The 25,008-nt window shown below is 60.9% G+C and overlaps 2 protein-coding genes across 4 annotated transcripts; both read right to left on the bottom strand.

The window, feature by feature from the left end:
- Window positions 1-76: 76 nt before the first annotated feature.
- C1QBP (complement C1q binding protein) lies at window positions 77-4,836 on the bottom strand. The gene is made up of 6 exons (XM_032432143.1): window positions 4,591-4,836; window positions 3,840-3,990; window positions 1,975-2,068; window positions 827-922; window positions 542-664; window positions 77-450 (listed from the first exon to the last, which is right to left on the bottom strand). Exons 1-6 carry the CDS (start codon window positions 4,793-4,795, stop codon window positions 301-303), a joined length of 819 nt encoding a protein of 272 aa, XP_032288034.1. The 5' UTR covers window positions 4,796-4,836; the 3' UTR covers window positions 77-300.
- A 1,398-nt stretch (window positions 4,837-6,234) lies between these two features.
- DHX33 (DEAH-box helicase 33) lies at window positions 6,235-22,126 on the bottom strand. Of its 3 annotated transcripts, XM_032431805.1 has the most exons (13): window positions 21,938-22,126; window positions 21,234-21,856; window positions 18,774-18,934; window positions 17,961-18,188; window positions 17,606-17,776; window positions 15,104-15,289; window positions 14,384-14,495; window positions 13,298-13,457; window positions 13,009-13,097; window positions 12,321-12,448; window positions 11,772-11,975; window positions 9,672-9,758; window positions 8,481-8,789 (listed from the first exon to the last, which is right to left on the bottom strand). In XM_032431805.1, exons 1-13 carry the CDS (start codon window positions 21,976-21,978, stop codon window positions 8,481-8,483), a joined length of 2,499 nt encoding a protein of 832 aa, XP_032287696.1. In that variant the 5' UTR covers window positions 21,979-22,126. The 3 variants fall into 3 exon arrangements, with proteins under 3 accessions (XP_032287695.1, XP_032287696.1, XP_032287697.1); XM_032431804.1 differs by having other exon boundaries at window positions 6,235-8,789; window positions 21,234-22,126; XM_032431806.1 differs by having other exon boundaries at window positions 8,702-8,789; window positions 11,772-11,901; window positions 21,234-22,126.
- Between the last annotated feature and the right edge of the window lie 2,882 nt (window positions 22,127-25,008).

The raw sequence follows: 25,008 nt of genomic DNA, 5'->3' as shown, positions 1-25,008 counted from the left end.
TTAAAAATTTCAACCTGTCTGTTCTTGGTGTGTTGTGATGGAAGCCGAAGGGGGAGGAATAAAAGGACAAAGCACCTTGGAGGAGAGAAATCAATTTTATTGTCCATCATTATGTTATACAAAAATCTCGGAGCAAAAGAGTCGTAGAGAAGCAATAAACAGAGTAAATGAGAGGGCAACAGAAATAATTTAAATCTGAGTTATTCTCCATGATATCGGGAAGGCAACCACCTCGAAGCCCGTGTGTGTCTGGCTTCAGAGCAGGCTGGTTCCCCGGCAAAGCCCGGCGTCCGGTCTGCTCTACGGACTCTTGACAAAACCTTTGAGATCCTCGAGAAAAGTAATGTATTCCTGGTGCTCCAGGGCTGTGCTGAGCTCCACCAGCTCGTCTGCGAACGTGTTATCCACCCCTCGGTCGGCCAGGAAATCCATCAGGTGGTCGTACAAGGCCTGTGGGCAACAGAGGCCCTTCCTAGTCCCAGGCTGCGCCCCTGCCGGCCGCCCAGCCGCCCGCCCGTCCGCCCCCCTGCCTGCAACTCACCCAGTCCAGGGAGTCGGTGTTGAGCGTGTAATTCGTGTCCTTCCAGTCAGACTCGCCGACGGACTGAAAGCTCACCTCCCTGATGGAGAAAATGTCACTCTCCTCCTCCTCCTCTTGCCCGACCTGAGAACAGATGGCGTTTGGAGGAAGTGAAGCCCTAGCCCGGGACAAACCAGGCTATTTATAGCTGCGAACTCCCCAGACTTCACCCCTTCCCCGGCTCTGCTGGTCTCCGCTACCCAACGCTGGTGTCCTTGCCCCCCCGACCCCCCCAGCCCACAGTACCTCATCTTCCGGATAATGACAGTCCAGCACCAGGGCCTTCCTGCCACCGTCCTTGACGACTTCCACCACGAAATTGGGCGTGGACGTCAGTTCAGGCTGCGGAAGCGAGAGCGCGTCAGGCCGCTGCCTGGACCAGGGGGCTCGCGGTTCCGGGGGTCTGACTACCACCACCGTTAGGACAGCCCTTAGCCGCTTCCAAACTCCTACACGATCCTGCAACTCAACACGGAGCCTAGAACCTTCCACAGCACTAAAGCCACATACCAGCTTGTTCGGGAGGCTGGGCTACACTTCCCGTTGATCCTTCCCCGAGTTCTGAACCAGGTTTTAGAGGGCGGAGGGTCAGTCGCTTCCATTAGCCCCCTACTTGTTCACAGAACTTCCTAGGTCTCGAATGACGAAATCTGAGCTGGGCTCCCAGCTAAGTTAATTGATCTGCTCTCCCCCAGGCCCGTTTTTCCATCCGTGCACTGCAAAGCTGGCCTAAACCTCCGCTGCCCGTTTCGGGCTCTTCTTGTGTCACAGCCCAGGACCGAGGCTGGGGCATCCCGCTAACCGGCCGTCCTCACGGCTCAAGAATCACAGCGCCCCTCCCTGTGGTGGTGAGCCGTCCTGCATCGGGCGATGGCGGCCGGAGCGGCCGGGACAGAAGCGCCCCGGGGGGTGTCCTCTCTGTGCTCGGCTCAGAGGCGGTCCCAGGACCTGCTTAGTCAGGAAGTCCGGGCACCCTGTGGCCCCGATGCTGGCCGGGCCCTAGACCAGGCACACTGCCTCCTACGACGTGCGAACCAGGCAGGAGAGCCAGCGGCGGGGCAAACACCTTGTCGACGCATCGGGCCTTAGTCTCTGATGCCCCAGCTTCAGCGGCGGGTGTTTACTGCCAGCCCGTGACACGCTGGAACGTTCCTCCCTTGCAAACGCTCCAGATAAGATCCCAAACCTCTCCTGATCCTGGGAAGACTGAAGACAGGTTCAGTCCCTTCCCACTGAGCGAACACGGCCGCAGCATGGAGCCCCAGCCTGCAGGGGCCGCGGTCCTGGTGCCGAAGCCCGAAACCGCTGTGCGGGGAGCAGAGGCCCAGAGATGGCCGTGCCCTCGCCTGCCCTCACCTGCGAACGGAGGAGATCAAGGCCCGCACCCTGCTCACCTCCTGTTCTTCCACCTTCTGCCCCTGGGACGGCTCCTCCTCCCCGTCAAACGTGGGCGGGATGCTGTTGTTGATGTTGAAGGTGACGGTGATCCTGCAAAGGGCAAAGACGAGGCCAGCGGCTGAAGCTGTAACGGGTGGACAAGTAGCGAGCGCTACCACAGTGACAGGCCCGACTGAAACAGTGTGTCAGAAGCTCCGCACCGACCCGGGCATGGGGTCGGCAGTCTCCCTGCCCCGGCCCGGCTTCATCTCCGCCACACGCAGTCCCGGGGGCCCTCCACTGGTGGTGAGCGGCTGAGCGCGCGGTGGCCCTGAACGGAAGCCTCCTTCCCCGAGAAGATCTGCCCACGGAGGGGGTAAGAGAGGCACCACTGTCGCCCACCGTCAGCAGAGGACCCAGAGGGGCTCGGGGGGGTGGGGGCTCCCCAACAACACTATGCGCCGCCCAGGGCAGCTCTTTTCCATTTTTTTTAAAGGGTTTTATTTATCCATTTGAGCAGGAACACAAGCGGGGCGGGGGGGGCAGCAGATGGAGAGGGAGAAGCAGGCTCCCCGCTGAACAGGGAGCCCGACTTGGGGCTCGATCCCAGACCCCCGGGATCATGACCTGAGCCGAAGGCAGACGCTCAACCGACTGAGCCCCCCGGGTGCCCCCAAATCCATTCTTCAAAATAGCGGTGGGAAGTTTTATAATCACGAAGCAGGCTGGAAACACCCAACTCATGACAGTTAAGCTGCAAGACTCCTCAGCTGCCAAACCCTGCTCCCAAGTCGGACTGGGCGCCGCAGGGAGGGGCCCTCCGGCACAGACGCCCCACGGGTCCCCTGGGCTCGCTCGGGACCCCCACCCGCCACCCTCCGGAGCCAGGAAGCTGTTCTCCTGCACAGCGATGCTGGTGTCGCAGTCGGCCACAAAACCTGTCTCACCTGTCCCTGGGCTGACCAAGCTGAGCGCCTGGGCGCACAGGTGCAGTTTGGTTCACGAGAACATTATCTATAATGAGCCCATACTGGCCATGAGTCACACCCTAGAAAGATGGCTTAGGGGATGTCACGGGGGGGGCCCCAGGGGCGGGGGGACACCGGAGGCAAAGAAAACCAGAACCCGACTTTACAACATACACAGAAGTTTACTCAAAAAGGGGATGGTGAACAGCTGAACTCAGTACAAAGTTCCCCACCTTTCTCCCGGGGACACGCACTGCCCTGTGTCGCCCTCCGCTCACACGTGAGTTACACAGCTCACGTGTTCCCTGCTGTAAACGCCAGGGCAGGGCCTGGGTTCCCACAGCAGAGCCCGCAGTGTGTGAGTCCACACCGCAAACCCGAGGCCAAGCTGCATCGGTCAGCACTGTACAAATTTCTGAATCTGGGGCGCCTGGGTGGCTCAGTCAACTGAGCGTCTGCCTTCGGCTCAGGTCATGATCTCAGGGTCCTGGGATCGAGTCCCACGTGGGGGGGGGGGCGTCTCCGCTCCGCAGGGAACCTGCCTCCCCTTCTGCCCCCCCCCCCCCCCCCCGCTTGTGCTCGCATTCTCTATCTAATAAATCTCTTTTTAAAAAAAAGTTTCTGAATCTGCGTGTCTGGATTCAGGCACGGCCGCACCGGGAGACAGCCCGTACTGGTCCAGCAGACTTCCAGCGACATCCTTCTCTACGGTCTTACTTATTAAACCAACTCGCAGCAGATCCGTGTGCAGCGAATGAACCACCTGGAAATCGTGGCCAAGGACCTGCTGGAACTAAAGGCAGCTCTGGGAGAAGGCAGGGCAGGTCCCGCAAGGTCAGGGAGTCGGTCCCCTGCGGCCCACTCCGACCGGCCCACTCCGCCAGTCGGTCCCCCTACAGGCCCCCCATACTTACTTTTCTCCCCCAACTTTCTGCACTAGCTTGGCTTCCGTCCCGTTCACTTCCAGCTCCCAGCCTCCAGACATCTTGGGGAGGGACTTGTGCTTCTGTATCTTCTTTTCCTCCTTAATCTCATCATTCAGGAACTCAACGAAAGCTTTATCTCCTACGGTGAAAATCCATTAAGATACAGAAAGAGAAAAGCCAGTCAGTCTAAACCCTAAAAAAGACCCGGGGCGACTGCAACCAGAAATCTGGCCTCGGGGCTGTTGCTGACACTCCTGCCGGGGATGCGGCGCCCCCGGAGCCCGAGTCACACCCGCTAGGCCCCGGGGTCCGGACCTGTGAAAGTTCGGGTACCCTCAGCGCCAGGCTGAGCTCAATCCCGGAAAAAGGACTTCCAGCAGCGAACTCACCACCACGTTTCACCGCGAAGCCAGGAGTTTCCCGGTTACCCCCCCTTCGACCTGCCACCTTCAACCCCGACCACCGCCTCCCCAAAGCTCCCTTTCCGAGCCTCGGGACGAAGCCGGCCGCCGGGGAGGGGAAGCAGCGCCGCCCCGAAGCGCCACACTTGCTGCGTGAAGACGGGAAACGCGGTCCCACGCGGGTGCAGCCCGGGCTCGTCCACCAGCGGGGGCGGCTGCGGACGGTGGCTCGGGGCCCCCCACTGCCGACCCTTGACCCCCAGCCCCTGAACCCCGTCCCCGGGCTCGACCCCCCGCCCCCCTGTCCCCCGACTCTGAGCCCCGGCCCCGGGCCTCACCCTGGGTGTGCAGCTCGCCGCAGCCGCAGCTGCAGGGCCCGCGGGCGCGCAGAAGGCCGGCGCACACACGGAGCAGCCCGAAGGGCCGCACGCACGGCCGGGGCGCGGGCTGCAGCAGCGGCCGAGGCGGCGGGGCGGGCGCGGCGCGGAGCCCGGCGACGGCGGAGCCCAGCGCGCGGGGCACTCGGCGCAGCAGGGGCAGCATCGCGGCGGCGGACACGTGCGGGTGCGAAGGACGAACCCAGGCCCCAGATCCCGGCCCGCGCGCCGCCGGAAGTCCCGCCCCACCGGGAGCGCTTCCGCGCCGGCGCAGTGCGGGCCCGAGGCGCCGGGCTAGGCGCGCCCCCTGCTGGGGGCCTCCGAGGTCAGCGCCGCCGCCCGCGCCGGATCATCCCGCAGGACCCGCCGTGCCGCCGAGCCCTGCGGGCCGCTCTGCTCCAGGGCGGGCCCTCTGAATCCCCGCGACCACCCCCCCCCCCAGCGTGCACCCCCACTCCGACGTGCACCCCCCTCCCCCGGCGTGCACCCACCCCCCTGCGTGCACCCCACCCCGACGTGCAACCCCTCTCCCGGCGTGCGCACACACACACACCCGCGTGCACACACCCGCCCCCCAGCGTGTACCCCGCCCCCCCGCATGCACCCTCCCAGCGTGCACCCAGTTACGAAGGCACGGCATTGTTCTGGGGCCAGGAGGCTGGGAGCAGGAGCGAGGGGCCCAGAAAGAGCTTTCAAGACACCCAAGAGGCCACTTCAGGCCCCCAGCTATGTTCCGTGACCTACACCGTTTGCCCAGGCAGCTTCTGGCAGAACTTCTAGGCGGTGTCAGAATCACAAAGATGCAAAAAACCTCAGTAGCTAAGGATTTTAAGGTAACAAAGGGGATGCAGAAACTGAGTCTCCAGCCTAACTACATCAGAAATAAGAAATGAGTGGTAAAACTCCCGGGGCTGTTTCAAAAGCAAACAAGGCCGTCATCCCTTACGGGAGACGAGCCCAAGACCCCACCGCATTTATACCGGCCCCGCAGTGCGCCCACAGCGCCTTCGTCCGGCCGGACTGTTACCTCCACTTCATTACAAGATTAAAGTCTCCGCCCTGGGAGGAGCGCAAGCTTCATGAACAGAACACGTTTTCAACCTTGTGCCTGCATCATGCCCACCTCTACCTGCCCAGACAAAACTCCCGAGTAAGACCACACCAAACCAGTCTGCGCCAAGGTGGACCCCAGCGCGTAACTTTCAACGACTTTCTGTGATCAGAACACTGAAAATCACCCTTGGGGTGGCCATTTAACATGCTAATTAGACATGCAACACACGAAGAGCCGTGACCTTTAAGCGCACAGGTGCTAAGTCCCCGCCTGTCTGTTTAGAGGGCAGCCCTTTCCCACCCTGACCTCTCCCCGGGTAGTCAGCCTGAGAACTCCCGGCTCCGGGCTGGCGCATCAGCCCCGGGAAGGCCCGGCCCCGCACTCCTGCCCACCTGGTCTGGTTCTAGTGCTTAGAGAGCCCCCGGGCCCGACACTCCCTAACAAGAAAGTCAGTCTTCCCAAATGAGTGGCGAACACTAATAATACTAATACTTAAATATATTCTAAACAGCAGGGAAAGGAGACGCAAGAAAGAGCCACAGACATCATGGACAAGGTCCAGCTTTAATGGATCTGACAGTCCTGCACACAGTGGAGCATTATATACGGGAGCTGCTGATTCCGCGGAGCCGTCTGTCCCAACAAGAACAGACTCAAAACACAACGTAAACCTGAGCAAAGCTGGGGTTTTCTCCTGCAAGTTCTCATGGTCCAGTCGGAATCTAAAGCCCTCGCTTCCCGTCAGTGCAGCGTGTCCTGGCGCGCCGGAGGAAGCCCGTGGTCACGCCTGGCCTGGCCAGGCTGCCGGGACAGCGGGACTACGCGGGCGCACGGAGCTCCGAGCAGAACCGGCCTCCGTCCTGCCCGCCCTCCGCAGCCTGCAGAGGTGACGCCCGAGGAAGGGTTCTTGTCAGGGGCTGGGTGCCGGCGGTTCGTCCCTCACGGGCCGTGCGCCGGGAGCACGGGAGGCCTGTGGTCTGCGGGGAGGGCATCTCCCCCCACGAGGCTGCTCGGGGGAGCTGGTGATTCATCCGGAGAGATGGCACAGGCTCGGGAAGAGGCCTCTCACCTCAGAGGTCTTCTCACGGATGGCGATGCAACGTCAATAGGAAACACGGAACTTTCTTAAGAAAGCGCGGTGTCCCCTGCAGCTCGGTAAACCGCCGTTTATTTCTTCATAGTACTTCGTAGTCTAAATGGGGTTTCCAATCTGGTTCAGTCCCTGAGCAGCTAGGTTAAAAATTAACTTTTTAAAAAGCCCGATAAAAAAACTACTGTATCAAAACTCTGCCAGAATGTTGCAGCGACGATCGTCTTTCTGTACAAAAACGTTAGAGCTGTCGGAAGCTCTGTGCCCCGGTACTGAGCAGGGCGGCTACTGCCCTCGCCCCAGAGAACCCCAGGGAACCCCAGAGAACGTACTGAGGAACGTCATCACCCACTCCCCACTGTTTACCAGCATGATTCACTTTTTATTAAAAATACAATGTATTCTTTCCCCAGTCAGGCTGAACATCCTAGGCCTCTATTAAGAAATGAGCAAAATACACTTAAAAATTTTTCTGAACAACTTGTCAGAAAGTCAGCAACCGTAAAGAACGAGGGGGTCTGAGGAAGAGCCAGCTAAAAGTCTTAAGAAATCAGGAAGACGGGGTATCTAGGACCCCGTGGCCCTGGCCGGACGCTGGGGTGCTCGGGCAGGGATCAACCGGGAGGCCGAGCCCCCGCCCCAGAGTGAAGACCGCCCGCGGTCTGCAGAGTGCCCCGGGCAGTGTGGCCCCTGCTTTGGAGCCACATGGTCCACTGGGTAAGGAATGACAGAAATACTGCACATCTGTGTTCACACCCACGAAGCCCACGAAAAATGCTAAATCGGCTTCTTTTAGGGCAAAACACTCTCTGGGAAAAGATGACTTGCTTATGGTAATTAAATAGCGAAGAGGAACCTTTGGTGTCTCTCCCCTTCTGAGAACACAAGGCTGGGAAGAGACTGGAGACCTTGGGACTCCCTCTGGCAGACGTGCAAACTGAGGCCCAGAGGGGGGGACCAGCTCACGCAGGAAGGAGCAGAGCCAGGCTGTGTCCCCTGTCCCCAAGAAGGAAGAAGCACTGAGACCAAGAATGAGATGCAAGAGCATAAACCCCAGGTGCGGCTGGGTCCTCACCGGCCACCCCCCTCCAGCCGCCCCAACCCGGGAGAGACGCGGCCAGTCCTCAGGCCCGCGGAGTCATACGTGCCCAGCTGGGGAGAGACGTGGCCAGGGGCCATGCTGGGGGCCACCGCGCCGCCAGGTCAGCACTCCTCGACCGCCCCGCTTGGAGCCCGGGGGCGTGAGGTTCAGGAGGGCGAGAGCCAACAGCACTTCCCTCCTCAAACTTCTAGAACGTGAGGACAGATCCAAGGACAACATCTGAGCTCTGCGACCCTGCAGAGTCCCCTCCCGGGAAATCCTCCCCATCACAGGGACTCGGGGATTCACACGGGGCGCGATGGCCCGCATCCAACGGTCTGTCCATCCGGCGCTCGGCGCGGACCTAAGCCTCCTGAGCCGGACCCTCGCGCGCCGCTACTACGCCCCCATGCGGTAGTCGGGGAACTGTGGCAGTTCCCGGGGGGAGCGCCCCGCGGGGACCGAGCGCCCGGGCTGCAGCTTCCACCCCCTGAACAGAAGCGCGCGGCTCTGCGCTCCAGGCTCTGCGCGCCGGGCTCGGGGATCGTCGGGCCCTGCGCTCCGGGCTCGGGGTCGTGCAGCCCTGCCAGCGCCAGCCCCCCACCCCGGGAGGGGGGACGCGGGGCTCAGTCGCGGGCCGCCCGCAGCTTCCTCCGGAAGTAGTCGGGGGCGGCCTCGTACAGCCAGTCGGCGTCCACGACGCACAGGTCCCGCATGTAGCACCTGCCGGTGTGCAGCAGCTCCGTGTAGACGACGCAGGCCGGCCGGCAGTGGAAGAGCACGGACGAGGGGTGGATGGCCACCGGCTGGCGGGTGTCCGTGGTCACGTACGTGCCGTCGGGCTGCAGCTCGGCCGCGCTCATGAACAGGCTGTGCGCCAGGCAGCGGCGGACGCTCTCCACGTCCCCGCGGGAGGACACCATCGGCATGGACATCTGCGGCGGGAGAAGCAAGGAGCGGAGACCGGACCCCGATCAGGCTCAGCGGGCGCCCCCGACGTCGGTGGGGCCGCCGGGGCTCCGGCCGGGTGCGAGACCCCGCACGCCTCGCCGCCCAGGATGGATGGCCGGCCGTGGCCCAGGGGGAAGGGCCTTTCCTGCACTCCCACCGCGGCCCAATTCACCTTCGTGTTCTGGAGCGCCCCTCCAGCGAGGCCTTCCCGGAGCCTCCTGGGTCCACGTCCCCCGCGGTCGGGCCCCCAGCACCGGTTCCAGAAGCTCCCACCCCTCAGCTGCGCCCCCGGGGAGCAGAGCACCAGCCGACCAGAACGCTGGTGGACGCCCGCCTGACCCCGCCGGCCCGCTTCTCCCCTCCAGCCGTCGGGAGTGGGCGCTCGGGAAACCTGACTACTGTCCTGGCTCCCCTGAGGGGAGAGGCCTGGGAGAGCAATCACCGCGGAGGCAGAAGGGGGGAAGCGGGAGGGGCATGCAAAGAGCCGCCTGAGAGCCCCCCCCACCCGCTGCAACCGGTCCCCTGGGGCTCGACCATTTCCTGTCCACAGCTACCCAGAGAAACCTCTCTATCCCACTTCTCCCTTTAAGATGCCTCTGGGGGTTTTGGTTTCTGCAATCGGCTGACCCCCGCCTGTGGAGGACCGTCTTCATCTCAGCTATCACCACCTCCAGGGAGCCCCCGAGTCCTGCAGCTAACTGCTGGTCTCTCCTTCCAGGCTGCCGCCTCCTGGGACAAACTACCCAGGTTCTTTAGGCCCCAGTTTCAGCGTCTGTAAAGTGGGACTAGAACCCCACAGCGGAGACGCCAGGATTTCAGATGAGGACCGGGGGAGGAGTTCTCCCAGACACCAGGAGGACCGGTACCTTCAAGCAGATATCCCTCAGCTGTGCTCGGACTTCAGCCACCAGCATCATGTTCTTGCTGTTGACAAAGTTCTCTCTGCACCAATCCTGAATGGGAGAGAAAGAGCACAACCCCGTCACTTCCACAGAGAAAAGAACAGAACTTTGAGAATGCAGCTGAATTCAGAGAGAAGAAGTCAGTTGCCAAAAATACAGGAAAACCTCTTTCTATCAGAAAGCGTGAACTGTAAGGGTAAACTAGAAATACTTCACAGTCTAAAAATTCCCTCATGTCAGGGGCCTCAGCTGGCTGGGTTGGGGAAGCTCACGACTCTCAATCTCAGGGTGGTGGGTTTGAGCCCCACGCTGGGTGTAAAGATTACTTAAATAAACAAAACTTTTTAAAAAAGTTCCTTATGTCAAGTCACCGTGGAAAAAGCTACAGACTGGAGTATTTGCATCACTACTTCCAATAAAGGATTAATGACCCCAGAATACATGAAGAAAACTTCTATGTATCGATGAGATAATGACCAACAACTCGGCAGGAAAAAGGACAAAGGATGGGAACACCCGACCCGCAGACACGGACTATGAACGTCCAATAAAGGTCCGCACGATGCTCGGCCTCTGGGGGATCCACGGCAAAGTGATGTAAAGTAACTGAGATACGATAGGGTTTCATATCCATCGACTCGGCGAAAACGCATCACTTCAGCGGAGAGGCAGGGGGTGGGAGAGGGACCCTCCGGACCTCTGCGGGTGGACAGCACACCGTGCGCTCACGCAGTCAGGCACGCGGTCACCCCCGCGGGAAGGCCTTTTGCCAGATGTACAGCATTTTATTTCCTCAAAAATAAACAGATAAATACAGCAGAATGTTTACAACCACTGAACCTGAGCAGCGGCTGTTTTTCTCTTGAGAACTGACTGCGTCACGATGCAGAGTAGAAGCGCACATGACAGGCGCACGAGCGGATTTCACGGACAAGTGAGGGAATATACGGGTGTATTTCTGAAAGTGCGCATCACACCATCTCACTTGTAGGGAAGACCTGAGTTAGTACTTGGTTTTGCTAACTGCAAGCAGCACAATAGGATTTTCACTTTTATGGAAAAGGGGGAAAAGCAAAAGCAGCTCAGTGTGTGTTCTGTTCTGCAGTGAGCCCAGCAGAGGTAGCCCAACTGGCCCCCACCCCGGAGCTGCGTGGACCCCCCAACCCCGAGCTGCACTGACCCCAGAGCTGCACTGACCCCGGAGCTGAGCGGACCCCAGAGCTGAGCGGACCCCAGAGCTGCACGGACCCCGGAGCTGCGTGGGCCACCGACCTGCACGGACCCCCAGAGCTGGGCTGACCCGGGAGCTGCGCGGACCCCCGGAGCTGTGCGGAACCCGGGCTGACCTGGGAGCTGCGCGGACCCCGGAGCTGCGCGGACCCCGGAGCTGTGCAGACCCCCGAGCTGGGCTGACCCGGGAGCTGCGCGGACCCCGGAGCTGGGCTGACCCGGGAGCTGCGCGGACCCCGGAGCTGGGCTGACCCGGGAGCTGCGCGGCACGCTCTAGCATCATGCCGCCGCAGGAGCCGCGGGGCTTTAGCTGCATTTCTTCTGTGCATCTGTTAGCAACATGGGACCTAAGGTATCAGAAAAGCCTAAGACAAGCTACTTTTTGGGTCTGGGAACACGGCAAACCATCTCCGTGTGAATTAATGACAACCGCTTCTCCCCTCTGCGCCGCCCTGGCTCGTGAGAGCTTTCAGAGTGCTCTGCCGTCAGACGGCGGGGATCTAGAACGCCGTTCCCATCCGGCTGAGAACAGAAAGAGCCCCCGAGCCACCGCTGCCGCAGAGGAAGGCAGGGGCAGGTGGGGAAAAGCTCATTTCGGAGCTAAGAAGCTGGGCCACCCAGCGCTCGGGGCCCCTGCCCGGCGAGGACGAGGGGGACACCGACGGGGCGGAGGCCGGCGCTGCGGTCCTCCCTGGTGAGCCCTGTGCGCAGGCGCCGTGGCAGGGCCCCCCCCGCACTGACCGCATGGCTCGCGACGCCCCGCCGAAGGGCAGGAGCGCGTCAGGCTCAAGCGCGGGAGGACGCACGGCGGGAGAAGGCCCGGGCGAGGCTGACCTTGCTGCCACCCAGGTTCTTGAAGGTCCGGTAGATGTTGAGCAGCGTGATGTGGTCCCCCTCCCCGGACACGAACTTCTTGCGGACGGCCTGCACCTCGTCGCGCCGGGCCGGAGGGCTGTACAGAACGCTGTCCACCGACAGCAGAGAAACGACGGTCAGGATCTCCTCGGTGCAGTGGAACTTGGGGGACAGGAGGATGGTCTGCACACAGAAGTTACAAACGGTGTGCGCCGAGATCTCCCCCCGTTCTGAGCACAGCCCTTCCACCCGCGGCCTCGGAGGCCAGGTGTTTCTGCAGCTGCCTGCTCCCCAGAACCCCACGGCCTTCCCGCAGGCTCCCACATTCCTGGGGGCCTGGGAGGCTCACGACCTAGCGCGGCCCTGAATCTCACACGAGGCCAGTGCGCGTCAGACACATCGTGGGGCCATAGCTACTCAGGAGCGACAGTGAAGGTGAAGCCGGGGCCCCGGGGCGTGGGGGGGAGCAGGTGGCTGCCCCACGAGCTGTGACAGGCAGAAGGGGCACGGAGGGGAGGGGCGACTCACTTTGGCAAATCTGGGCTCCAAAGGGAAAGCTGCCATCTTTCTTCCCAGCGGAGTCAGGGTGAGCTGGTCATCCTTCTGCTCGAGAGCACCCAGCAGGTCCAGCTGGGCGACAGCTGCCCGAATGTGATCTGCAGACAGACGGGAGAGGAGGGAAACCTGCAGCCACTCTGCGCTTCAGGGAGCGGAGGGCTCTGCGCCCAACCCTGGTCCTGGCGCACAGCGGCCGGCGACACCCCCGTCTTCAGGTCCCCCTGCAGCAATGGCCCGTGACCCCGCTGCGTCACGCACACGCACCCCGCACACAGACGCGCTGTGGCGCCGCCGGGACCCGCACACGGAAACGGAGACGCGCAGCAGCGCCCACAGGCCTGCGAGGCCCAGCGGAGAAGCGCTTACTATCCTCCCCTTCGTACTTTCTGAATTTCCAACCACGTCCACGCGTCACCTGCTGAGGGATCAAGCAGCACGTCCGAGGACGTAGTAAGTACACAAGCGCGGAGACGAAATGCCGCGCCAAAGCCCGACGCGAAGCCACGGCTCCCGCCCGGGAGCTCTTACGTGCACAGAACCTCCCCGGGGATCCCCAGGTGCCCCTCTGACAGCCGAGCCACACGAGCAGACCCCCGGACCCTTTTCGGAGAGCCCACCCGTTAGCTGGTCCTCGTCCACCCAGGCCCCTGCCGCCTACCTGGAGAGGGCTTGGACATGAAGTCAAAGGTGAGCACATCGGGGACTTTCATTGCAAGGAGCTGCAGCAGCACGCTCGCCAGGTTACACCTGTGAGGAGCAGACCCGCGGCTGACGCACCTGCTTCCGGTCCTGCAGCCCCGGGGTCGGAGCGGCGGGGGTGGCAGGGGCGCGGGGCAGCGGAGGGGGCGGCAGGGACGCAGGGGCGCGGGGCGGCAGGGACGGCGGCAGGGGCGGGGGGGGGGCGGCAGGGACAGCGGCAGGGGCGGCGGGGGCGCGGGAACACCTACCTCTGGATCTCCGGCACGGTCATCTTCTCAAACTTCTCGAACTCGGCCTCCGTGTAGAGCCGGTAACAGACACCGCTGTCCTCCCTGCCGGCCCGGCCCGTGCGCTGCCACGCCTGGGTCTTGGACACGCGCTGCACGGCGAGCAGCTCCAGGCCGCTGCCTGGGGGGAGAAGGGCCGCGTTAGCGCAGCGCCCCACACACGAACACGCGGGTTCCGCGGTGGGGAGGAGCAGCAGCTTCCTCGGAACACCAGTGATCCTCCTGCAGCCGAGTCCAGAACCCCAAGGCCGCGTGGGAAAGCGCAGAACCAGAGTGCTCCGCACTGAAACAGCGGGGGATGCGTCTCGGGGACATCAGAACGTGCTCAGCCGCGCCAGTCTGCCTGGGCCCAAGGGTGCCCAAACCCCGACTCCAGGGAACAGGCAGCTGGTCGCCAGTCAATGCCCTTGCCTGCACCCGCCCTCCCAGCTGTGCTGTAAGAGGGAGACGTGGGACGGACTCACTCCTGGGAGTGAATAGGACACGTGTCCTGGATAAAGGTGTGCCCCGTGCCAGGCACAGGCGGACGGGTCCTTCCAGCGCTAACTCCAAGTCCGCACCCTCGGGTGCTGAGTCGTGCTCCATAATCAGACCCTTCGGGGGCCTCTAATCCTCCGCAGCACAAAGCCCGGTAGAAAGCAGAGGACCGGAGCGCCCAGCAAGCCCCCACTGCACACCCTCAGGAACAGCTGGTGTCTCACCCCGGCCTGGGAGGTTTGCTTCCTGGGACGCCCGGAGCTCAAACATCCAGCCCGATGAAGCTCCCGCCGTGGTGTCGGGGGCCCCTGGCTGCACAGCCCCCTCACCCAGCTGCCCAGGGGGTCTCAGGCCAGGCCCGGCCCCTGTTCTCAAGCTGGTGAAGCCTGGACCCCTGTCCTGCCCCTCCTGGCCCCTCGATCCCGCTGCCTGCCTCCTTCCTGGACCTGCTTTCGGCCCGTGTCACCCGCGCTGCCCGTGCCGCCCCGGCCAGTCACAGCGAGTCCGAGCAGGAGGCGCTCGCTGGGAGAAGCTGTGGGGAGAAGAGGGGCTCGTGGGCTCGATTCTCACCAGGATTATACTTCTTTGCTTTAACCATGCCCGTGTCAACCACGTATTTTATTCCCGTGATGGTTATGGAGGTCTCAGCGATGTTGGTTGAAATGATCACTTTGCGACAGCCCTGGAAGGAGGAAGAAACCAGAAGGTGATGCACAGGACTCTGAAGTTTCACAACATAATTCTCACCGGTAGTTTCCACAGTCCACTTGTGCTCCAGATCCGCGTGACTAATGGGAATTCCTAACACTGAGCGGGGAGGTTCCCGTCTTCAAGGCTTATTTGAGATGATGAGCTGCAGGGGAACAGGCAGATGTGGGCTGGACCCCTGGCCCCACCGGGCACTCCCCGAGCACCGTCACTCCGCCTCTCGGGGCCTCCGTGTCTACACGAGACCGACCCCCACCCTGCCAGTTCTCCAGAGGGCAGGCCGCACACGCAGGGTGTATGCACGGTGCACGCACACTGCCTGGCCTGGCCAGTGCTTGCACTACACGGTGTGGCAAGTGCACACGGCTGGTCTATGTCGGACTTGGGAGAGCCCCTCGTCCACCGGTCACCTACTGCCTCTGCCCACCCCACCCCACGGTCTCCCAACTCTCCCTGTTCCCACCAGGCTGGGGAGCCCTGTCTGGGGCTGCGTCTTCTAGTCCCGCGGCTTAGCGGCTTGTGCATCTGGTACCCGAGCATCCTGCCCAGGGACGGGGCCGCACAGGACAGGTGCACGCTCACCTTTGGGGCCCCCTGGAAGACGCGGAGCTGCTGGGCGTAGGGCAGGGAGGCGTACAGAGGAAGGACCAGCATGGAGGGGCAGCCGTCCGGGAGGTGCTTTGCGATGTCTCGGCAGGTCTTGCTCATGGCTTCGATCTCCTCCTGCCCCGTGAGGAACACCAGGATGTCCTGAGAAGGAGGGGCCTCCTGCAGAAGGGGAAGCGTGGGGTCACTAGGTGCCGACGAGCGCAGGCTGCACGGAACACAACGGCAGTCATAAGAAAGCTTCCCGGAGTTATTTCCTTCCCCGTGGAGAGGTACATGCGCCTACACTTGGTGTCTCCTCTGGGAGAACGGCCCCACCCACAGTGCACGGAGCTGTCACTTGAGTTGACCAGCTATGTTTAGAAGCCAGTTCCCAAGGCGCCCGGGTGGCTCAGTCGTTAAGCGTCTGCCTTCGGCTCAGGTGATGATCCCAGCGTCCTGGGATTGAGCCCCGCATCGGGCTCCCTGCTCCAGGGGAGGCCTGCTTCTCCCTCCCCAACTCCCCCTGCTTGTGCTCCCTCTCTCGCTGTGTCTCTGTCAAATAAATAGATAAAATCTTTAAAAAGAAAAAAAAAAAAGCCAGTTCCCACATCTAGTAGATCTGCCGCCGAAGCGAGCACGTTCCTCCATCTACATGGTAAGCCCAGAGCAACAGATGCAGCAGAAGAGAAGAAGGATCCCAAGTTTCGACCCATTTTGAGAGACGAGGGGGAGGGAAGGAATGGGCAGAGGGTGCTCCAGCCTGGGCGTGGTCTGAAGGGTGTATGGCGACAAGACGCGGCCGGGCTCCCTGGAGAAGACAGGAAGGCCTGGGACTCGGCGTGAGGCAGGGGTGGGTCACGGGAAGGGGGAAACCCAAGGACGGTGTGGTTGACCCCAGCTGCCCTCCTCTAGCCGACAGGGCAGGAGGCCGGGAAGACATGAGAGACAGGGGAGGCCGGGATGGGATTCCACCCGGATGCCCAGGACAAGTCCAGAAGCTGTGCCGAGGCTCAGGAGCAACCTGCCCTGCAGAAAGACAGCATGAGGCGCTCCGGGGAAACGTGATCGCATGCGAACACGGGAAAAATATTCACGATGGGCCAATGGGAGACGCTGGAACACCTGGGGGAAAATGAGCCACAGGAATGCAGAAAACTTGTACAACTATGTCGCACAAGGAAGGAGCCATCGGGACGGGTCGTGCTGGCAACGTGGGGTCCCGAAGCTGCAATACCGACCGGTGGCTTGAAAACCAGGAGATGCGTCTATGCTGAGAGGCTGCAGGGGCATCAGGTCAGGGAGGGTAAGGGTAAAGCCTCACCTCCCTCGGCCAGAACTAACTGCCCGAGACCCGCAGTGTCGGCAGGTCCTATCGGAAACACTAGGGAATCCGAGGAAGCAGCCGGGATCTGGAACGGGGACATAAAAGCAGCGGCTGGGGGGGCGCCTGGGTGGCTCAGTCGTTAAGCGTCTGCCTTCGGCTCAGGTCATGATCCCAGGGTCCTGGGATCGAGCCCCGCATCGGGCTCCCTGCTCAGCGGGAAGCCTGCTTCTCCCTCACCCTCTGCCTGCTGCTCCCCCTGCTTGTGTTCCCTCTCTCGTTGTATCTCTCTCTGTCAAATGAATAAATAAAATCTTAAAAAAAAACCAAAAAGCAGCGGCTGGGTTGTTTGACGGACGGATCGACTGGAGAGAGGAGAGCGTAGGCGCACTCGAGGAAGTGGGACGTGGGGAGGCAGAGAGAAGCTCAAGCAGACTCCCTGCTGAGGGAGGAGCCGCGGGCCGTGGGGCTGAGCTCCTGACCCTGAGATCACGACCTGAGCTGAAGTCAAGAGTCGGGCGCTTCACCGACTGAGCCGCCCACACGCCCAGCCGCTGGTTTTTATGATCCTTTTAGAATGAACTACTGTCCTTTTAAACTTTAAACTAAGCCTTCACCAGTTAAAATCAAAATTATTCTTAAAAGATTTGCCTCTAGATTCTTTCAGAAAGTTAACGTGAAGTATGAACACTCAATTTTATGAGGGCAACAAAAAGAAGAGGATTTAATCACTCAGACTTAAGTAAACGTCTAATAAAATGAGAGGACATTTTGCAATGTTTCTCTAACTCGGTTTTTCCAAAGAACCCGAAAACTCTAAAGGGCTACCCGTTACTGGGTCGACACGAACTCTCGACAACAGGCAGCAAAGAGCAGGGGCCACACGTGAGTCGGGCGGCGGCGCCGCGGGCTCCGGCCGGCACCGACGACCGAACGCCGTTCTGCTCTAACCGAACACGTCTCCTGGCTCAGCTGAGGCATGAGGACGCTCAGAGCGGAATTATTTTTCATTTTAGAGAAGATAAGAGATGCCAAAAAAGTAAGAAGCCGGACACGGCAACTCATGTCACGGGCACAGCGCACGGGGCGCTTCGGTTGGCAGCGTTTCGAGGCCGAGCGCGCCCCCGACGGCGAGGTGAGCCCGGCCTGCGCGCGCACGTGCGGCCAGCCCGCACCTGGTGGATCTGGAAGACGGAGACGAGCGCGGCGTGCAGGTAATCCTGCTGCGGCTGTTTGGTGTAGAACACCTGGATGGGGTGCTGCCGACCCTCCAGGTAGAGGACGGGCGCTCCGTTGAAATAGTGCGAGAACAGATCCACGTCCATGGTCGCGGACATGACGATCACCTGCGTTCGGGACGGAAGAGCGTGATGGCAAGGCCGCACCGGGCCTGTCCGGGTCTCCCCCCCCCCGCCCCCAGCCCGGCGGGCAGCTGGTGAGGCCTGTGCCCCCATGTCCGGAAGCAGGGTGGGCAGGGGCGCCAGGCCGAGGAAGGAACTCGGGCCTCTCCTGGACACGAACCACACCTACTTTGAGAGGCAGCTTCCCCAGTTCCTTTCTCCTCTTCTGGGCGGCCTTCACCACCCCGAAGAGCACATCGGTGTGGACAGTCCGCTCGTGGGCTTCATCTAACACGACACAGCTGTACTTGCGCAGCAGAGAGTCAGAAATCGCTTCTCGCAGAAGCATGCCGTCCGTCAGGAACTTGATCCTGGTGGCCTCTGAGGTCAGGTCGTCGAAGCGCACCGTGTAGCCCACCTGTGCGAGGAACCGCTCGTTCAGTCGGCGCGGGCTGAGCAGCTGCTGGGTGCCCAGTGCCGGGCGGGCACACGCGCCCTCGTGGGGACCGTGGCCCCCTGCTCCCTCGGGCATGCACGGGCAGCTGACGCGTCCCTGTAACTGCAGGTACAAGCACTACAAGGAACCTAAAACTAGACTCTTACCCTAGCTACTTAATAACTTAAAGGGAAGCTGCGGACAGACAAGAAAAGATGCCCAAATACTTTAAAGTGAAATGCATGAACACACACGCAAAGCTGATGTATCCACAGTTCTGGGGCTCGTTCTCCGTACCCACGTATTCGCTAAAGAAGTCCTTACGCTTTCTCAGAGATTTCAGAGGTTACGGAAGCCTGAAGAATGCTCGAGGAAAGCAACTAATTTATCCAACTTGCCAACAGACTCCGAACGCAAAGCAAATGGCACAGACATGTGAGGTCTGGGGAACGAGTGAGAGACTCAGGCCTGAGTGACCGGGGCAAGAGCGAGCCTCCCCGCGTCCGGGAGCCGGGCTCAGGAAAGCGCCATGCGGGCGGGCGGGCAGCAGAGAAGGAGGTGAGGTACCAGCTTCCCGAGCTCAGTCCTCTTCTCATCGGAGACTCTCGTGGCCAGAGAGATGGCAGCCACTCGGCGAGGCTGGGTCACCGCAATGATACCCTGGCGGCCGACCCCCCCTTCGTAGAGGTACTGCGGGAGCTGCGTCGTCTTCCCAGAGCCCGTTTCCCCTGAGAAAGAAGACAAGTCTCACCTACATGCAAGTTAACACAGATTTCACCAAACCCTAAGTTGATAAAGCCCCAGGAAAACGGGCGCTCGAGCGTGTCGCGGGAGGAGCGTTCATTCGAACTGCACCTCGGAAGGCCAAGTTGTATCAGAAACACCTTTAAAAATTTTACACCCTGGGGCGCCTGGGTGGCTCAGTTGGTTAAACGACTGCCTTCGGCTCAGGTCATGATCCCGGAGTCCCGGGATCGAGTCCCGCATCGGGCTCCCTGCTCAGCAAGGAGCCTGCTTCTCCCTCTGACCCTCCCCCCTCTCATGTACTCTCTCTCTCTCTCATTCTCGCTCTCTCAAATAAATAAATAAATCTTAAAAAAAAAAAAAAAAAAATTTTACACCCTGGACAGACAATTCCACTTGCAGGAATGGATTCTGAGGAGATAAAGATGTGTGTAAAGATTTAGCTTCCAGAGATGTGTATTCAACTTTGTTTCGGGCAGCAAAAACTGGAAACAATGTAAATGTTCAACAACAGGTAACCCGCATAGAAAACCACGGGAGGAAATACAACTGTTACATAAAATGGTTACTTCTCAGAAGAATAAATGAGACGTACTGGCGCCCACTTACACACCGCCTGCAACAAACCCCCCAACAAACTCGACGCCATTCTGCAGCCTGCCCTTTCTTTCAGACCCCGCCCTGGCCCACACTGTAGGACTCGCCGGCTGTTGCCAGGTCTGCCTGGCAAACTCTACAGGATGAGTCACACCTCAAACTCTCTCCCTGGGGCTCCACTGGTGGCCTCCTCCTATTGTGTCCCTCCTATTGTCCATCTGCCCTCCAGCACCGACCACCGTACACTGTGCGCCAACACCGCAAGTCCCTGGAGGACAGGGAAGGTCGACCTGTCTCTTCCATGAACTTGAGCATCCTACATACAGTTAGCACCCAGTGTTATTTCCCACCCGCGTGGGCTCCTCTAACTGTACCTAAGTAGAACAAAGAATCTGGTAAACCTGGGCACCCTTCCCCTCTGGCTACCACGAAGCTGCTCTGACCTTAGAGTCCTAAATAGGGTTATTCTTGCATTTCCCACTCTGCTCATCCTCCTGACCCAGCCAAGAATCACAGACTAAGAATGTGATTATTCTGCGGCATTCCTGCTGAATCCACTAGGCAAAACCCCAAATGTGGATCGATGTCTCCCTGTCCATCTTTTCTGCTCTTACACCAGACTGCTGGGCATTGTAAGTAAAACAGCGCCCCTGTGCAGATGAAGATATGACATGAAGATATGAAGACACGAGTGTGTAGTGAGGCCGAAGCACCTGGACTGCAGCACTACCGAGGACCCTGTTCTCGCTTCTGCAGCCTGGCTCTGTCCCCATCCTCCCCAAGGGGCCACCTGAGGCCCCATGACGCCCGTTCTCAGCACAGCTCCGGCACCTGTTCCACATAACTGAAGTCCTCACATGTGCTCTCCCTCTCCCTCCCCTACAAACTTCACCCCAGCCACACCCATGCTCACCTCCTTTCGCCAGCCCCCAGCCTCCTCCTATTCCTGGCCAGCTTGTTTCCAAGCGCCCCCCTTCCACCTACCGCCCCGGCCTCCACTCTATTCCTGCCGGCTTTCCGTCTTCAGCTCCTTCAGCTCGTCTCTACTGAGCTCTTCCCCTCAACCAATGAATGCAAACGCCGCAGCTTCCCTCTCTTCCTCCCGCAGAAGCCTGAGCTCATGCCTCCCTCCCCTCAGCGCCTACTCAGCCCTCAGCCCGGTGGTAAGTCCGCTCCTACCCCCAGCTTTGCCGAAGGCGCGCTCAGTGGGATGCACGGTCGGCACCCCGCGCCCAGATCCAGTGGGCACTGTTCTGGTACCTGTACGCGGCCTCACTGCTGCACCCGTTCGCTCCCTTCTTCCTACGACCCTCCTCCTCTGACTCGCGCCCTCCCGGGTCTCCCTCCTCTTCGAGGGCTCACCCCGCCGTCCTTCGGCTCTTCCTAACTTCAGCGCTGGAGATCAACGCCCCGAGTCACAAGCCCGCCTCTCCGTTCGCGCCCCAGAGGCTGCGACTTCGCGTCAGGCCCGCCTGCCTCTCCCGTCCCGGCGGCTCCCCCGCAGCAGGCCCGTCCCCGTGCGCGCACCGCCCTGCCCCGGGGGCCGCCTCCGTCGGCCGCCGCCCCCGTCGGCCGCCGCCCCCGGACCCTGCCCTCTGAGCCCCGAAGTCCCCGGCACGCCCCTCCGCCGGGCGCGGCTGGCGGCCCGCGGCGGGGCTTCTGCTCCGAGCCCCTCGCGCCACTCACCGATGAGGACGGCGCTGTCCAGGTTCCGGAGCTGCGCCAGCAGCTGCCCACGCGCCGGGAAGATGGGCAGGCTCCGGCGCTGCCGCTCCACCGCCTCGGGGTAGGGGCTGGCCGCGGGCTGCGCCAGGGCCGACTGCTGCCTCCGGCCCCCGCCGCCGCCGCCCGCGGTCAGCAGCATCACCACGCGCCCCCCGGCAGGCCCGCAGCCCGGCCGGAACCTCTTGGCCGGCGGGAAGCGCGCCTCCTCGGGCATGTCGGGCGGCGCCGCGACGGGAGGCCTGCACCCCGGCGGCCGACAGCAGGCGCGTGCTGCCCCTTCCTGCCGCGCGCCGCGGCGCCCGCCGATGACCTCACGGCCGCCCCGCGGGCCTCCGAAAGGACTACGGCTCCCGGCGTGCACTGGGGGCCTGGGCTGGCGTGCCCCAGTGGGGGCCGGAAGAGGCGGTCCCGAGGTACGACCGGGAGGAAGAGCCGGAGCTACAACGCTGAGGGGCGGGATGGACGGTTCCGGACGACCTCCACCAGCGATACTGACGCTCTTCCTGACCGTTCTACTGTCCTGGTAACACGGTTTCCTCCCGGTGAACACGCGTCTCCCCTTGTCGCCCACAGCAACACCCGCTCTGCAAGGGAAGCACTTACTTGTAAAATCAACGGGGAACGCGCAAACACGGGCACTACTTAACCCTCTGTGCATGCCGTACGGTAGATCCTGGCGTGAGCCGCGAGAACCAGCCCCTGACATCCCTGAAAGTCACTCGGATGCCCCTGCTGTTAGGGCCGGGGAGGGTCTCGTAGGGTATGCCGCTGACCACCGAGTTCTCTCGGGACCGGGTCTGCGCGGGTCAGGCCGGCAGGGACTGTGGCCCGCGCTTCCTCCCCAGCCCCCTCCCCGTTCCCTCCCCAGCTCCTCCCCAGGTTCCTCCCAGCTCCTCCCCAGGTTCCTCCCCAGCTCCTCCCCAGCTCCCAACCCCCTTCCCTCCCCACCTCCCCCAGCCCCCTCCCCAGATCTTCCACCCATTCCCTCCCCGCTCCCTCCCCGCTCTGCCCCCCCTCCCAAGAACTCTTCAGAGAGGCTGCCAGGCCCATCACACACACCCCACCAATGAAAAGATTCAAAACTCCAGCAGGGAAGATAGGACGAAACCAGCAAATTGTCTCCTCCTGCATCCAAATCGCTCAGCTGCTGGTTTGTGGCAAAACAGTGGCAGGAAATATTTCCAGAGAATTCGTCGGATGCTTCAACCCTCTGACGGACTAAGGCATCCTCTGAAGTCTATCTCAGGGGAAACTCATCCTATCTGTAAACCTGTTAAAAATCCTTCTTCCCCTTTCCTCCAGGGAAGAGATGATTTTCCTCTGGTTGCTGACAGCGTGGCCATCAAGGGTGGCTGAGAATGTGCATGCTGAATTCATAGCACAGGCGCATTCAGAATTGACAAAATGTCACTTCCTACCCCGAAATATTAACTTAGAAAGGCAATTCACCCACAAAAAAAAAAGAAAAGAAAAGAAACAAAAAAAAGGCAGTGCAAAACTGAAAGGGAAGTAACTAGTCTGTTCAGGCTGCGGTAACAAAAAATACGACAGGCTGAGGGGCATGCATTGCTCACAGTCCGGGAGGCCGGGAAGCACCAGCGTGGCTGCCATGTGGCTCGTGGCTCATGTGGCTCGTGGCTACTGCTCGCTGCCCTGTCCTCACAGCGAGGTGGGGACCAGGGATCTCTCTGCGGCGGTTTGATAAGGCGTTCATGTCATCGTGAGGGCCCCTCCCGAAGGCCCCACCTCCTAACACCATCACATTGACATAGGAGTTTTGGGGGGACACAAACGTTCACATCACAGCAATAACTAAATGTTGATTCTCAGATTGTGGACCTTGCGTCTGTAACAGACGGACATCCGTCCTTTTTCCCCAGGTGCTTTCCAGAATAACCTCCTCGAGGAGACCCGTGTGCCCATGACTGCGAGAGTCTAGATCGGAACATGAACGAGGGAAGTGGCTTCTTGGAGGAGCCCCTGCCCCATCCCGAGAAGCAGCCGCGAGCTGTCACGTCTAGACAGTAGCAGCCAGGCAGGCCCGGGATTGCTGGATCTTCCCATTTTTTCAAGAAAAGCCCCAAGTGAAGATTTTCCTGTGAAATCGGTCCATTGTAAATGTTGGCTCCAATTTTGAAAAATGGTGCAGGCAAAATAAACCGCACGCGTGGGTGACTCATCCCCCATGTTTGGCCCAGGGACCCTGCTGTGCTGCAGCCCCCCGGCCCTGTGGAGGGGGTGTTGACGCCTAAAATTCTCGGCAGGTCCCAGCCAGTGTTGTGCATGTCGCCCACCCCCCACGGGAGGAGTCTGAAGTCTGCGGGCCCTCCAAAGGCAGTCTCTTGTGGGTAAGTGGCTTCCCCACGCAGGCGATCGTAAGATAACCATTCAAAGAACATCAGGGCTCTTCTTCCAAGAGGGGAGTTGTCAGACATGTTTCATTTTTAACCGCTCCGGGACGCTCTCTGGACCTTCTGTTCTCCCAGGAGCTCCCAGCTGGTGGCCGGCTGGCGTGGCCGGTCGGCTGGGGGGAGCACCACAGGCTCACTTCGGCCCCACCCCACTTTCAGACGACGCGGAGCCTCAGGCGCTGGGTACGGGTGTGTGTGCACATACGTTAGTCCCTGTATAGTTAAAAATACCAGTAACAGTCTGCTGATCAGTAGAGTGTTTGTTCAGCTCCCATGTGCCCAGCACTGTGCCAGGCACTGCGGTGGAGACAGGACTCGGGGATGTGGACCTGCCCCTTCTGGGGCACGCATTCCCACGCGGGAGGCAAGACTCACGTCCGTGGACCAGCCAGGAGCGGTGCAAGACAATTTGTCATTTGGTGTGAGAGTGTGTCGTACAGACTTGAAGCTTGATAGGGACCCAGAGAGAGACCGGGAAGGAGGCCTCAGGGTCAGGACTTCCTGAGGCGCCAGGAACGGGGCCAGTCTAAGAAGAGAGCTCAGGCCCTCCCTGCTAGGGACAAACAACACGCGTTGGATTTGGGGGCTAAGAAGTCACCGCAGACTTTGGAGCAGAGAAGGGGCTTGTCCGTGTCAAGTTCAACAACTTTAACGCAAACTCATGAAATAACGGGAGTAGCTTCGGGGACAGTCCTACAGCACGGAGAACCCCGCGGTGTCGCAACCAGCAACACAGACAGCACTCACCTGTCCGAGCCCGGCTGTCAGGGAGACGCGACAATTCCAGGAGCCCCTCACCCAACAGCTCAGTGTCCCCTGGTTTCCACGGGCCCCACACGGGGGGAGGGAGGCTTCACTGCCAAGACCCAGGGCTTGGCGCTCTGCTCTGCATGTGGAGAGACCACACACAAGGTGGGAAAGGCAGCGGGACCCACAGGAGGGACAGAAGAAAGGACACATGGAAGAGAGACTCGAACAGAAATACCTAGTGAAGAAAACCCACCAAAACGTATGGAAAATCTGTCTCCTAGGGAGATGCGAGGTCCTCGTCCGTCATTCTCTAACGAGCCTCTGCGACATTCCTCCAACAGCAAACTCTGCCTCACACAGGTGTGCTTCCGGTATTACTGGTAGAATCCAGGTGTGTCGGGGAAACGGCGCACAAAATCCTGACAATCAGTTCTCACTGCACAACGGAAGAGCAGCGTGTTCTGTAGGAGTCGGGACGGAGACGGGGAGCTGGGGGAGAAGGGGCTTTCCTCACACCCAGGCAGGCGGCGCAGGGCGAGGGATCACGGCGGGGCCCGCCTCGCGGGTGGGGAGGT

This window comes from Phoca vitulina, unplaced genomic scaffold (assembly GCF_004348235.1).
Source record: "Phoca vitulina isolate PV1807 unplaced genomic scaffold, GSC_HSeal_1.0 scaffold47, whole genome shotgun sequence".
Lineage (NCBI taxonomy): Eukaryota > Metazoa > Chordata > Mammalia > Carnivora > Phocidae > Phoca > Phoca vitulina.
The sequence above is the reverse complement of the archived record's forward strand: the minus strand, read 5'-3'. Positions and strand labels throughout refer to the sequence as shown.

Excerpts from the sequence above, each read along its gene's own strand:
- C1QBP (XM_032432143.1), bottom strand. The coding sequence starts at position 4,795 with ATGCTGCCCCTGCTGCGCCGAGTGCCCCGCGCGCTGGGCTCCGCCGTC. Across the intron at positions 923-1,974 it reads AGAAGGTGGAAGAACAGGAG|CCTGAACTGACGTCCACGCC; the intron begins GTGAGCAGGGTG and ends TCGCTTCCGCAG. Across the intron at positions 451-541 it reads ACACCGACTCCCTGGACTGG|GCCTTGTACGACCACCTGAT; the intron begins GTGAGTTGCAGG and ends TGTTGCCCACAG.
- DHX33 (XM_032431804.1), bottom strand. The coding sequence starts at position 21,978 with ATGTCAGGGGCTGGTTCTCGCGGCTCACGCCAGGATCTACCGTACGGC. Across the intron at positions 17,777-17,960 it reads TGGGGAAGCTGCCTCTCAAA|GTGATCGTCATGTCCGCGAC; the intron begins GTAGGTGTGGTT and ends TCCCGAACGCAG. Across the intron at positions 13,098-13,297 it reads ACCGTGCCGGAGATCCAGAG|GTGTAACCTGGCGAGCGTGC; the intron begins GTAGGTGTTCCC and ends TGCTCCTCACAG.